The sequence below is a fragment of the Chlamydotis macqueenii genome, chromosome 4 (genome assembly GCF_036417535.1).
Source record: "Chlamydotis macqueenii isolate bChlMac1 chromosome 4, bChlMac1.mat, whole genome shotgun sequence".
NCBI lineage: Eukaryota > Metazoa > Chordata > Aves > Otidiformes > Otididae > Chlamydotis > Chlamydotis macqueenii.
This window is the reverse complement of record NC_141559.1, coordinates 70,517,869-70,532,934: the sequence shown is the minus strand read 5'-3', so window position 1 is coordinate 70,532,934 and position 15,066 is coordinate 70,517,869. Positions and strand designations below refer to the sequence as shown.

Below are 15,066 nucleotides of genomic sequence, written 5' to 3'. Positions count from 1 at the left end.
ATAATAGTGCCATTGCAAAAGCAAGCATTGATTTGGGCCAGTATGCTCCAGGCCCTAAATGTATGCAACTTTGACCTATATTTGCCGCTGCTGATAAGAAGCATTGCTAGATGCAGAGGCTTTCGTAAATGTCTCTTTGAGGTGCTGGTGAGAGGAACATAAAGTATGTTTAATGTCATCATGCTTTGGATGTAGCTGGAAGAAATAGATATTTTTCCTGGGAGGGTATATGTGTGTGAATGAGGGAGTGGGTGGAAGATAACAGGACCACACAATTTACCTTTTCTGCAAGACAGGAGAAGGTTGCTTTGCTGGGAAGTTGCCTACATTTTCTGTTTGAGAGAGATGGCTTTGCAGGGAACTCAAGTAAAACATCGTCAGTGTGCAATTGCATTACCTTTGTTTCCGTGATGGCAGAAGTTAAAGCAGTTACTCATAACACTTTGGTTTCTGGCTATGAGCGAAAAGCCAGGTTCAGGTTTTGCTCAAATGAGGTTTTACAGGGAGATCTATGGACAAATTGGAGTAAAGAAGTAACGCTACAGATTGTAGTCTGGTTGGATTGATAGGGGTATCCTCAAACTGTTCATACATTGGGGTGGAGAATGTCATGATTTTATGTATTGGCAACAGAACCTACTCTTTGAAATCAGTGCTTTTGGAAGAGCTGCCCTTCCCCATTCAGCTGTTCACCTCCTTCTTTAAAAGACCCTCAGTTAAGGAGGTAAGGGCAATGCCATTCTGGAAACTCATCTCTTTATCACAGACAGTGAGGGGAAAAAAAAGAATAAAATAGGAATAATTTTAAATTGGAGTAATTTTAAGTTGGAATAGTTTTAAATTACGGGAAACACTATGTTTTTCAGCTGCAAGTATCATAGCAGCTTGCTGCTTTCCAAATAGCAAAGCCAGACAGTGAGTCACCCCATGTAGAGGGCCTTCATGAGTTGGTACTGTGGCTCATGAAATGTTACTGTCTTTTTAGAAACTTCTGGTTTTTGAGCAGCTTAATTTTCTTTGTTTCCTTTCTTCAGTGAGATATCTGTCATCATATAACGGAATAATTTAGTTTAGAGTGTAGAGTTTACAGTTTAGCTTTCCAGTTGTAAATAAGGCTGAATTTTTTTTTCCTGATATTGTCTGATCATTTCTTATGGATATGATTGAGGGAGGGATAGAAGACAACCTTATGTACAGGTAATGTAGCAGCTAGAAGTGCTACACAATAGTTCATAATAATACATATGGGAATTAGAGAAATTATCTGTTAGGTTATATTTCTTTTGGTAAAGATTCCTTCTACTGTATGCTTGTACTTTTTCACAACTTCTGTTAGATTTATGTGGCTGTTATGGGTGTTGCCATAGGAAACTATTTCAGTCTATTGTGATGTGAAAAATTTTCTAGGTTTTGGGCTATGATTTCTTGTTTTGTTGTCGTGTTTTGAAGCATATCAGTATTTCCTCATGTGAACTTTAGGTTCTTTTCCTTGCTTTTTTTGAAAATACAGCAAATGCCAGTGCTCTTTTTGTCTCTTAGTTAACTGAGCTATAAATATTTAATTATTTTAATCCTGAAGTTCTTTATGCATTATCATTGTTTTTGGGGGTCTGCATGCTGGAATGTTTCATGGAACCTTGTAAATACTCTTAGTCTGTAGGAAACACTGTTTATTTCTGAGCATAATGTCTTTTTTTTTTTTTTTTTTTTTAGCTACGCTGACATATAAAAATGTTTCCCAGTTTGTGATTTGATTTTTTTTCTTCTCTGTTATTCCCAAACTTTTTTAATTAAAAACTCAAAAATTTTTCTGTTGTCTTCTTGTTGGCCTCACAATGTCATAGCAGTTTCTCATGATTGCTTATATTATTAAATGTTTCTTGTATTTAACTTCAGCTTCTTTAATCCTAAAAGTCTTTAACATTTTTTCTTACTGATTGACATCTATCTCGAGTAAAATTAAAATACTCAGAAATCTGAATGCTTTGTTCAAATTGGTTAAGTGAGTATGATTAAGTTGTAAGAAGTAGCCCATCAAGTAAAATCTCATGACTGCATACAAAGCTGTCTGTTGAATTAAAAAAACCAGAAACCCAACTTTAATTTGCAATACCAGTGTTCTGATTTTCATTAAATAAAATACGTTTTACTCTATTTTGTTTAAACTCAAGATTAATTTCTATGGTTACAGGGGATATAAATCTCTAGATTGCTTTTAAAAGAGATTGTTTATTCAGAACAGGACTGACAGTCTCTCCTTAAGAGAAGCTATTATTTAATTTTATTTTTCTAAGTTTAAATGCTTAAAAAATATTTGTAATGATACCCCAAAGGCATCATAAAAATGTAAAAATAATTATACTCTAAAATTACCAAAATTGCAGGAAATTGATATTTAAAAAAAAAAAATCTTACTGAGATTCATGGCTGAGAGAAAGTGAGAAAGGAAAAGTGCCTTACTTCACAACTTTAAATTCTTGTCAAGTGTTTCTGCTTTCAGTGATTAAAAATATACTTTTGAATTGTCAGCATTACTCAGATGCAAAAAAAAAATAGCATTGATTCAATTACAGCTAAAGCTTACTGCTCCCACATTCTGCAGGCACTTTCTCGGGAGAAATTTCTACGTGACTGTCTACTGGAGTTTTTTCAAGTAGAACTTATTCTCCCTAATGGCTGAGGGGGACCATTTTTTTCATAGGCCAAACCAATTGGCAAATACCCACTTGGGTAGATCAAAACCAACATGAACAGAATTTTGTGGTGAACTAATACAGGAGTCCAGAGACACTTGTTCGTGCCTCATCATGTGTTACCTTGGGAAGCTAATGGTCGTTTGGTAGTTAATAGAAATATGACAGAGCGATGTACTCTAAGGGAAAGGATTTTTCAGAGGCATTACGTCTGGGCCTCGTTCCTAAGATTTAGGGCAGATGATCCAGGTCTTGGGATTTCCTGTTACGTGAGGTGGGAGCTGGGAGGGGAAAGGGCCCTTTCTGTTAATTTTTCTGCTGATACCATAAAGCACTTGGATGAAAAGCTTAATGTGTACAGAATTAGCTTCTTTTCAGTATATTTATTTATTTGCTTTTGTGCCTGATGTATATGTGTTCTTTAGATAAGGAAACATAAACTTCTCACTTCCAACTGGGTGTTTGCTTGGTCTGGCCCAGTGTTTTAATGGGGGAGAAACATTATTTGGCATAAATGCTAGAGCAACCACTGAAGTAATATTTCATCTGTGTAATACAAACGAAGGTATTGAAACTTAATGAAAGGGGTTTTGCAATAAGAACACTGTTGTACTGATGGTGAAAATGCAGAAAAATACTTGAACACTGAAGCAGAATGGTGTTTGTCCCCATGAATTGTATTTGACAGAGTGGTAGGGTTTTGAAACAGAGTAAGTGCTGTGTCAGTTCGTGCTGCATCACTGATAGGTGTATTAGTGTACAGACATGGAAAATGTAGAATCCTCCATGACAAGGGCCTGGCAGAGGAGCGTGGGAGTGTGGCGTGCGCGAAGGAAGCTCGGGTCCAGCCACAGCCTCAGTAGAGAGCGCGTCAGCACAGCTGGTGCCGCGGGCTCAGCTGCTCCGTGCCCTGTGATGGCTTCCGCTGAAGTGGGGTCAGCTTAGTCCCAAAGTGAGCACAGGCACACGTAACTCTCCGTGAATTGCACTGCAAAAACTTGGATTCTGAATCTCATAATGATGGTTAGACAGAGTAACCTCTTATTACTGTGTACTTGTTAAATGAGACTGGAAATCTCTTTATATCGTAAACCATCTTTGCATCAAGAAAACGTAGTACCAAATGGGTTCAGACTGTGAGAACAGGGATGAGAAAAATATCTCTTACAGAAAGACACAAGCAAAGTTGAATGCAGTTACTAAAAGGCTGTAAATAGAGTATTTTGAACAGCAATGGTAAAGGCCAATTATTGCAAATATTTGTTTTGACCAATTTACTTTTATCTCTCAACCAAAACATTCCCCACAGTTGTTGTGGGGTTTATATTTTAGTCAATGAGGTTTTGGATGATTGTGTAAATATATAAATGTTAAAGAAAGTTATGATTAGAGTTGGACAATAAACAAGAAAAAGGCAAATAGTAGGTTTTATTAAAATCAGATGTTGCTTTTTTTATTGAAACTATTTGTTGCTGCAGAGAATAAGTGAAGAATGGTTACTAAAAGCATTTAGCATGATGTTACATTGTAGAAAGCGTACTGTTATTTTTTTCTGGAGGTCACCTCATGTTCCTGTTAACTCTCTACAGACCATTTTCAGAATATTTAGATGTGCTTCTGTACGTGCAGGTATCAAACAGTGTGTCCCCACAAGACCTAAGAAGACAGTGACAAAATTAACACCGACCTCTATATCTTAAATTCTAACTGTATTGCAGTTTTCTGGTTCAGAACTGAAATTCAGTATTTATAAAATATTTTTCTATATATCCTATAAAATATTTTTTCTGTATTTATAAATACATTATATACAAAACATCAAAATACTTTTCAGAATATACAGTATGCTTTAGGATAATTTCAATCTGAAAAAAAAAAGTCAATGGCTTCAAAATAATTTTTCTATACAGTTGGAGTTTGCTGTAGGTGCCATACACAATTTTAAAACATACAGCAATCTCATCCCCAAATAACACCCCAGTGAAACCTTCATCTGGTGATAGTATTGGGTATTTTCAGTCTTTATTGTGGTCAGTGGGGAACTGGAGCTTTCAAACTCTTACGTCTTAGTTTTGCTTTACTTTTGTTAGAAGAGTGTTAAATGAAAAATGGTTTGCAATTATATAAAAAATTTAAAAAACAAAAAAAAAAACAACCAAAAAAAATCCCCCAAAACCAACAACAACAACAAAAAAACCCAAACCTCTTAATCGTGCACTTGACCAAATCTTATACCAACTCTGGATTATTTTTAAGGAAAGCAAGGTAGGATGAAATGTGAGGCTTTTAGGCTGATATGATAGTGATTTATTTGCAATCAAATTTTCCACTTTGTATAATAAACAGTGAATAAAAAAATCAAAATAACCAAGTGCAGATGTAAAGTGCACTTTAGAGGCTTAAATATCTAAAATGTCAACTGACAGTAGTGAAAATTTGAGAGACAATTGTTGAACTGTAGGCAGTATTTATAAATACATGGTAAGTAAAGCAGGAATTAAAAAAAAATATTTCCTTTAAAAGCAAGCTGTTTTTTTTTTTTTTCTTTACTATGCAAGACAGTGCATTTTTTCTCTTTTGGTTTTGCCAGTTTGATGTTAAGCAAAAGGAAGCATTTTCTGCTCCAGACCAGGTGTTAGGAAATTGGCTTTGCTTCTTACTGCAGTTCAGAGGTTTCTTAATCGGTTTGTTAGTGATCACCGAATACTGCCTGGGGTATTCTGCAAACAGGTTTTATCTTCCAGTATCTCACAATTGCTAATGCAAATCTTTGCAATGATTCCTTAAAATTTTACTTGGATTTTACAAAAAAAAAAAAGTTACTTTAAATTAGAAAAATACTGATAATATTACACATTTTACTTTTTAAATATTTAAAAAGTTTTGTGCCATTTTTACCTTGAAGAGTGAAAACACCTCAGTCTTCATTTTCACGGCTTTTAATTCAGTTTATTAAATTTTGAATGTTTGTGTCCCATTTACCGCATATTTTATTAATACAACACCCCCGTTCTTGGTTATGTTAATCCCTTTGCTGTGACTGCAAGACTACTAATAAATTGCAACTAAAATGTTTCCAACAGCCCCTTGCTGCTGTAACATAGCAGCTGATGTAAAGCAGAAGCTGAACAAAGTCACAATTTTCCCAAGATTAGAGGTAGCCAGGCTGGCTGTCTCCTCGCTCCCCGCTTCCAGCGTTGGGCCACCCCCATGCCGCAGTTTAGATATTATTTGCTCTTTTGGGTTTCAGATTACGAGAGCAATTGATCTGCGTGACCTATTTTAGAAACTTTCACGTTTGCTGGGGAAACCTAAACCAAATGTATCCCCTCAAGAGACAAATCAGCTGAAAACTGGCCGGTTGAAGTCTGGAGGCAGCCAGTGCTCCTCTGCGATGAATTCTGGTAGGACAGCACCACCTCATGGCCTACCGAGTCCTCACCATCCAAACCCTTTAAACAACAGTTTTCACAGTGAAATTCAGACCTGAAGCTTCACCTCTGAGTTAATCTATGCTTTAATTTAATTGGTTTAATCTTTGTTCCTTGTCACTGTGTTGGGGAATTATATCATTTCGTCTTTTGAAGTTTCCAGTTTCTGAAATGTAGCGTCCAGGTAACTTGAAAAACAAAATCTTGTCTGTTCTTAGGCGACATCCCACAGGAGCCTGTGTGAATTCAGTGGGCTGACAGTGCTTAAAATATAACTTAGAAGGAAGCCATGTGGGACCTGGCCTTTCATGCGTTATATGTTTAAAAGGTTCATAACTGTCTAATCGAAGGTGGTTTGTAGTGGGAAAACTTGTCCATAGGAGTCATTTCTGCATCAAAACTTTTCTAACTCGTCTTTCCCACCTGCAGTAGTTTAGGTAAGAGCCCAAGCTCTTAATTTTAAAATTTATTTAATATAAATTTGATTTATATATTTATGTTTATACTATCCTAAATATACTAAACTGTTCAGCTTTTATTCCAGACTTCTGAAAAAGCTTGCCTTCTTTATATGCACTAACCATGGAAAATTTCCTTTTTTTTTTTTTTTTTTTTTTTTTTTTAAATACAGTCTAGACATTGGAAACAATGTTTTTGTAATAAAAACAAGTTCATGTTTTTTTAATCAATTACTGTATCTCCTGCTAGTATTGATACTACTTTTTTTTGTTTTGGTCGGAAACATGTAGTCTTTGTATGTCACTTAATGTCTTATTGAAATTCTTAATTTCTTCTGAAATAGGCAGTGGGTATGTTTGGGTTGACTGTGTGGTTAGAATCAAAAACACGATAGGTGTCTAGATATAAATACTGTTAAAAATCTTAAATTTTCTGCTGTTTGCAGAGGGGATTGTAGAATGCAGTCACCCTTTTATGGATCTGTAGGTGGGATCTGTTTAGGTAAGACACATAAAGATTAGGCTTTTTGGACATACTGAAAAACCAAATATAAAACTTTTTTTTAAAATTACTTATTTTTAATTTTTATGGTTAAAATATTTCCATCAGCAGTGCTTGTCAATGCTGCTGAATCAACAGTAAATGCCATGTCTCTTATGACTTTTGTATGAGCCTATTATATTTTGGGTTTAAGTATTTTTAAAGTTTCCTTTAACAAAGTACATCTTTTAACAATTCAGAGTGGCAGTACAGTGCAAAGTGTAACAGTCAATTTTATATGGTAGTAAATAGTTGCTTATTGTTCTGATGGAAGAGTAAGCTTGATAAAACGCTATGTTTGTTCAATGAAAATGACTATTCAGCGCTGTCGAATTTTCCCTACAATATGTCACGGGAACCTGCTCCAATCATTTTAATCGTAAACAATGCTGCTGCTTCTTGCAGTGGGTTAAACGTATGCAAATTGGAACCTACTGTTTCATGAGTGATCAATTCTTTGTTGGGAGTGGAAAGAAATGTTGTATGTACTGCTAAGATACTGAAGGAAGCAGAGTCAGCAACTTTGTTCTAAAGTGCATGCATCTTTTGAAGATGCTGCTTTGGAGGGAATGCTTTCCTGATTCTCTTATTACTTAAAAATATAGCCTGCTCTAAAATCACAAGAAAAATCTCTAAATAGAAGAACATCTACCGTTTTTAGTGAAGGCCCCAAGTATAAATAGAGCTGTGCATGCCACCTGTGGTAGCAGATGGCAGCCATTCACGACTTCCCTTTGTGCTGGACCTGCATTATATGCGATTTTTGCTTTCATGTTTTAATAAGAGTTGTTTGAAAAATATACAGTGGCAACAAAATACAGATGTGTCTGTTAAAGAGGTACTTTACAATGAAGATAAACTTTTTAAAGTGCAAACTGGAACCTGAAGTAACTTTTTAAAGTTACATTACAGGCTTTAATGTGAATTTATAGTGTTTTTTTCACTTGGGTGATGCTGACGCTTTTGTTGCCACCGAGTGGATAACTACTGCTGCTTCACTGTAGAGAATCAATTGGTTTTTCACGATCAGAACTACACTTGGGAGTTTTAAAATAACACCAGCTTTGGTACTTGAGCTTAGGAGGTTATCATGTTAAATTTCTTAAGTTGTAACTAAATATACCCCTTTTCATGTATGTTTTAGGAAGTTCCCTGCTGGTGCTATCCAGCTTCTACTCTCCCTTGTGCTGATACAGGTACTTAAGCATTATTAACTCCCATTTCCAGAAAAGTAATGTTTAAAAAAGTCATATCAGTATTTTGGTGTGTGGTATTGACCCTCAGGGGAGGGGCAGTGGGAATGGGAAAAGGGAGACCTTGGAATTTTGTAAGCAGCCTTCGTGTTCAGGAGGAGTGTAACCCTTCATATTCTGGTAGTGAACAGAAGCTCGAGAGCATGCTGTTAGTGTAACTGTATAACTAATGTTGGCAATATTGGGAGGAAAGATATTTTTTCCCATGATTCTCGTAAAAAATGACAGTTATATCTGGAAATTCAGTAGTGTTCTTCTCCATAAGGTGCATTTAGTCTTACTTTAGTGCAAGAGTGCTAAAACTATGAAGGGCATTTCTCTAAGGCCTCCTATCCCTTCAGGGAAAAACAAAATAATTTCATTATTGCAAGGCTGAAGTAGAGACTTATTTCTCTGCTCCAGACTTTAAGAGAAGAAGAAATTTCCAGCGGCAGAGAATGAGAACCGTGACAGGAGGCCAATACTCAGATGTGTTTGTGCTTCATCTTCAAATTGCTTTCATCTATCCTTTTGAAGGCTGTGTCGACTGGTGGTATAATTGTTTTGAAAACAGGCATATACAGCAAATAAGAAATTGAAGTTATGATGGATGGGTAAATGGAGTGGAAAAAAAAAACAGAAATGCTGAAATGCAAGTGGGATTTAAAATTGTTCTAGGTCTACTTGAAAGATTAGAGAAGATACAAAAAATTAGCCTAAAGGCAGTAAAAAGCAGGGAGAGAGAGACATTAACTGGCCAAAAAAACTTTTGTAGAAGGGAGGGCTTTGTAGAGATAAAATCAGGTTTGCTGAAAATCACAATGAGTTAACCAATGGTATTAAAACCCCCTGAAGTTAAAATATTCTTCAGCTATCTAAGTAATGCAGTTAAGTATATATGTTAATGTCATGCAGTTAAGTATATATGAAGACTAGTTTAGGCATGGTCTCCAGACTAAAGTAATAAGGAAGAAGCCATGAACCAGCAGGGTAAAAGCAAGATATGTACTGGGAATCAGAGCATGGAATTGGAAATTTGTACAAAATCTCAGAACTGTAATGCAGTCAGTATTGGTTTTCAGATAATCTCTGGGTTGAGTTCAAACACAGTGGATTTGAGTAACCCACTGAAGGCAGCTATTTCTGATGAAAGTACATTAAATTGAAGATGGTACCATTTGATCAGAGGGAAGTGAATTTAATTCCTGTAATTAAGTCAGCAGAGTGAAACTGATAATGGCATCAGCAGGGTCTGACCCAAAAGTGGTCCAGGATTCAGAAAAGATTTTAAGGGGAAAAAGATAAGTAGAAGGCAAAGTACAATGCCGTACAGTTTGCTATCTTACTGAAAATAGAACGTGCCCAACCAACTTGATGCTTTCAGAAAACCTGCTTTTCCTTCATAAGGTGACCTGGTGTCTGATGGTAAGGTGTATGACAAAGTGCTAACAGGAAATTTAGAGGACATCACCAGAGAAAATATTAACTGAGCAAGATGAATAAGCAGAAGCAATGCTTCAATGTTGAAAAAAGTGTTGGGTTGAAGAGAGATTAATAGTGGAATTACTTTTTGCATCCCCTAAAATAAGGACAGTGTTAAATAATATGAGTTTTAAAATCAATCCCAGAGTAAGATGGAACGGTAAAATTTACTGATGAGGGAATACTCGGAGGAAGGAGATGGAGGAGCATCATATGTTACAGCAAGTGCTGAATGACTCTGAGGTCTGTAGTTGTGGGGAGAGGAAAGAAATTCAGCAGTAGAGTATGTATTTAGAGATCGAAACAAAGAATAAGCTCAAAATTAATAAATGAAAATGGTGGAAGAAAAGATATTTCCAGCTGAGTTACAAACTGACACCAGTGAATGCCCTTCTAGTCATCTGCATTGGGAAAGGATGGATGCAAACTGAAGCAAGGGAAAGTTATGGGTTAGGCAACTTCAGAACTATTTTGTGAGAAGAAATGAAAAGCTTGGGGTCATTTGTCTGGGGCTACAGAAGCTAGAGGGAGATAAGATTACTGATGGTAAATTCAAACACATATGCAGGGAGCAGAGCTTTTAAGGGAAAGGACTGTTTTGAAACAAGAACAGTTGGATAGAAGTTGGTAATCAGTAAACCTGGAAATTTGACGGCTCTTATTCATAATAAGAGCAGTAGGATTCTAATAAAGCCATTCAGTTGGAATAGGGAGATGCTTTAGTACCTTTAGGCTGGAGATTGGTAGCTTTGTAAAGAGTGTATGGTGTGCCTCTGATAACCCCAGAATAATTGCAGGCTGATGACACTGGAGATATTTTCAAGATTTATATTTGTATAATTAGGGATATTTCGTATCTGCAGAAGATTAAGCATTGTATTCCCCCAGCCTCCCCCCCCCCAAAAAAAATCTGTGGTTTTTTGAATAAAATTCACATTCCCTGTTATGCTAGTGAGACCTTCTTCGTAAAAATTGTGTAATTTTGTTGATATGGTAATGACAGATTTAAAACTATACCAGTAGTACACAGTAAGAAAGGCAAAATAGCAATAGCAGCAGTGCAGGATCACAGAAGATGCTGTTAGAATTTGAGGGAAAGTAGAACAAGAAGTCTCACTTCTGATGCAAATCTTGGGAACTGAGAGCTTGATGCGAGTATGGGCATAATGGTGTCATTCTAAATTCATGAAAATAGCTTTACAAATGAAGGAGAGGCAAAGTGGGGTCAGTGCAATTCAAACACATGATGACAATTTTAGCCTAAATAGAATGCTCTTTGTGACTAGATGAATTAATTACTGTAAGACCGTGTTCTTGCTTGTCATTCTAATTCTTTCTGCTTGTTAATCACTCCTAAATTGTAGCTATTGCAGTAATATTAAGATTTATTACTTATAAAGTTTTGCTAATCTCTTTTTGAGTTTAGTGTCTGTTCACATATTAATGTAAATGTTTTGAAATGTGTTTCTTACTTTACATTTCCACTCATTGTCCTCTATAGTACTTTCTTTCTGCCTATTAAGTATTATTGTTCTACTGAAACACTGTGTGACTGTTTTAAATGTTTTGCTTTCATAGTCAGGCTTAATTTACCTATTCAGCAAATTTCATGACATACCAACTCTGAGCTGAGAAGCTTATTAGTATACAAAAAAATAAGTTCCAGTGGCAATGAGAAGGAACATCTGTAGAATAGTTTAGCTTATCCTTTGTGCCTCATTGATCTTGTAGTGATTTCATTATTTCCCTTCTTATTGCGTATGACGGTGCTAACACACTTTAGGAAACTTCAGATCTGCCGGAGGAGCTAACAGAACTCAGTTTGCTATGAATGGGATGAAGTTTCCTTTCCTTTTAATCACATGTAAAACTTGAAACAGGAAGGCTGGGAAAATTCTTATCCAATAGAATGAGTTGGGGTAAAAATGAAATGGAGCAAATAAGAATAGGGAAATATATGCGTATTTATTTGCACAAGAAAACACTTATTTTTAGTTGTACAAATCACTGCAGTCTTACTAAGTACATTTTTTTCCTCATACTTTTTTCAAAGAGCTGCTGATCTCTCAAAAAAAAAAATTAATGGGGGAATTAGTCTTCTATTTATCCAAGTAATTCTGTGTTCTTTCTCTGTTTTTTTGTTTGTTTGTTTAATTACAAGGAATGTTTGCATGAAAATGGGATTTTTAAGACTTGAACAGCTTCTGATGCTTTTTCCCAGATACATGGAGTAAACCACATTTATGGTATTTGTAAACTAAAACAACTATTGTTTTGTAAAATTCCTTGCATGCTTTTTTTTTTTTTTTTTTTTTTTTACACTGAATTATTAGTGAATATTTGAGAATACGCTTTAGAAAGGTTCCCCCTGCCTCCCTCTTGGAAAATATATACCACAAATGTATATAATTCTCCTCCTTCTCCCTCTACCCCCATCATGTCTCCTTCAAGACCTACCAAGGAACCCGTATTGGTAGTTATCTCATTTCTGTCACCAAATAAACTAGATTTCTGTAGTTCCTCCATTCCCTAAAATAATCTTTTGCTACACCAAGTATTTTAAATCAGACTAAAGTTTGCAAAAGTTCTTTCAGCTTTTTAGGAGTTTTTTCATCATCTCAAAGGATTTTTGTCAAGACTTTTGGTAAAGAAAATCAAGTGAATTTATAGCAAAATGTATCCACAATGAAGTGGAAATACAGAAATAGAAATTTGGTAGGGATGTATCCTCTGGAAAAACTTACTAATGATTATCAGAGGACAGAGATATTACTTCCATGTGGGCACAAACTGACCCGTATTTTACAGCAAAAAAAAAAAAAAAAAAACCAAACCCAGAAAGACGAGGGACAGCACCTTGCTCTACAAGTTCTAATAATTGAACCTGAAGACTTGTATCATACCTCATCAATAAAATGTTTAAAACTTTCTTTCATTATCTTCTAAAATGAATTGATTTTCTAAAATGTACATTAGATTCTTGATGGCCAGTTTAGATAATGTTTTGTGTTGTTATTTTCATGTTTAATATTGTAGTTATATTTAGTGTTTAGCTTATGGTTTTGGATAGAAGATATGTATTTCTACTACTTCTCTGAGTTCTGCTTTCATACAGCATCTTTTTTTTGATCATTTTTAGCTATTGACTGCTTGCAAAATGTGAAAATCATACTATGAAAGAGTACATTTTATGATTCTGTTTAATTACACAATAAACTTTTCTAATTCGTGTTTGAAGTGGGAAATACTGAACTTTAAACATGAAAGTTATCAGTTGTCTGACTGAAGTTTAATTATGGTTTCTATTCATTTAGATTTCTCATATTGGAAAGCTGAAAGATTTTCTTCTGCAACACAGAAAGGATTACATTAATGCTTACAGGTAAGTGTGTGTTATGTTTAAATAGTTTTATTTATTTATTTGTTTTCAGATTTTATCAAGTGAACTGCTTAAAACTTATGAGCATAATGACTAAAAACAAAACATAGGTTGCTTATTAAGTAGCTCCATGTAAGGTACTTAAGATGAAGAATAGTGCTATTGGAAGAAAAAAATGGTCCTAAATAAAATGAGACAGAACTTGAAGATTTCTGGCTCTTAGGAGTGAGTTCTGAAACAAAGCAACCTGGCAGGCCAAGTCCAATACCTTTTAAGGACCTGCAGTGTGGGTTTCTGAAGTGGTTCCTGAGACTGCAGGACAGACTAGATTCCATGATCCAGGTTAAACTTTTCATTCTGTGACGCTAAACCTACCTGTTGTCACTAAGTCTCCAGTCAGTAGCATCAGCAGGTCCTGGACGAGAATGGTGTGAGCTCTTCAGACTCCAGAATGTGAATTTCAGATGGAAGACACCATTGAGAACGTGGTGTCAGGGGCCAGCAGCAACATAGGATTTGCTTTTCTGTGACAAAAACTTTAGACTCGGTTCTGGTAGTTATTATTGTTTGGAGAAAGATTTGATTCTCCTCAGCCATCAGGAAACATTCAAAACTGCTGTGTCTGCTAACTGGCTGATAGCTTTAGTATGAGGATTTTTAGAAGATTAAAAAACAAGTTTGCAGGTTGGTTTTAGTAAGGAAATAAAAAAAGAGTATCTTGTGATCTGTGGATTTAACGTTCTTAATTAATTATTAAATTAAGTTGTCCTAAGATGTAAATGTTACTGCAACTAATATTTTGGTGAACCAAGCACAAATAATTATATCATTTGAGAAATAGAAAACTTTTTAAATGAAGCTCTTATTCCATGAAAACTTAGTAGTGATATTATAGCTTGCACAATATTTAATTCCAGAAACAGACAATACTTCATAAGTATTTCCACTTACCTAACTTTGCTGTTTTAAGTAGAAGTTTAACAGTTTAACAGTTTCCTTTACTGCAACATAACATACAGTGAATGCTATCTTTGGGGGAAATATATTTGTATGTGGAAAAATGCTCACCAAAATTGCCATGCCTTCATCACACCATCTTTTAAATCAGGATGATCTGCCACCCTGGTTGTGCACAGGGAAAGAGGTGTTCTCCAGGGTTCTGAGACTCCAGTTTTTATTTTGAGATTCATGGTTCAAAAACAAAACTTCTAAAATTCCAACCAGATGTAAAATTGGAAGAATGTACAGTGCATGCAATACAGTATTAATGCGTCCCAACTAGGATGTGCCCTTTACAAAAAAAAAGCCAATGAATTTCTACGAAGCGAAATTTCCAGATTCTAGGGTGTTGCCACTTTAAAGATAGTGTCAGCAAGCTATTCTTGAGGTGACAAAAGTGTATCATTGTGGCAATGCCCTTTGTTGGCGTGAGGGGCTGGGGAGGGAGTTTTAACTTAAAACAACTGAATGTCTTTTTTTTTTTTTTTTTTTTCAGTCATCTGACATGTGCGAAACCCAGTTGGTTGAGGTTTTTCTGGGGGGAGGTATATCCAAATGAAACAGTGTAGGTAAACTTCTCCTTTTAAAGGATCTTCTGAAACTGCACAGTTTCCTGTGTTGTATTTCTGCAGTCCCTCAGCATCACTGCAGTATTGCATGGGGTGAGTCAGCCCTTGTCTGCATTCTGATTCTGCCACAACCCTGACTAAAGCTAAGCTGTTGCTGCAATCAAGGTAGAGAAAATGCAATCTAAAGTCATCTTGGGTTGAAGATATTAAGTCCCAAGTAAATTTAATACCTTTCTCCGAAAGGCTTCACAGGTCCCAAATAAGAGTGTTATCTAGACAGCT

The 15,066-nt window shown here is 35.6% G+C and overlaps 1 protein-coding gene across 5 annotated transcripts in view; it reads left to right on the top strand.

Moving 5' to 3' along the window:
• STX18 (syntaxin 18) overlaps positions 1 to 15,066 on the top strand; it is a 65,682-nt gene that overhangs the window by 24,192 nt on the left and 26,424 nt on the right. The window contains exons 2-3 of one of the 5 annotated variants that reach the window (XM_086747820.1): positions 13,152 to 13,219; positions 14,848 to 14,877. In XM_086747820.1, the coding sequence (XP_086603946.1) occupies positions 13,152 to 13,219; positions 14,848 to 14,877 (98 nt within the window). Of the gene's footprint in view, positions 1 to 13,151; positions 13,220 to 14,847; positions 15,037 to 15,066 lie in introns of all 5 variants that reach the window. The other 4 variants (XM_086747824.1, XM_086747823.1, XM_086747822.1 and 1 more) reach the window with 4 other exon arrangements.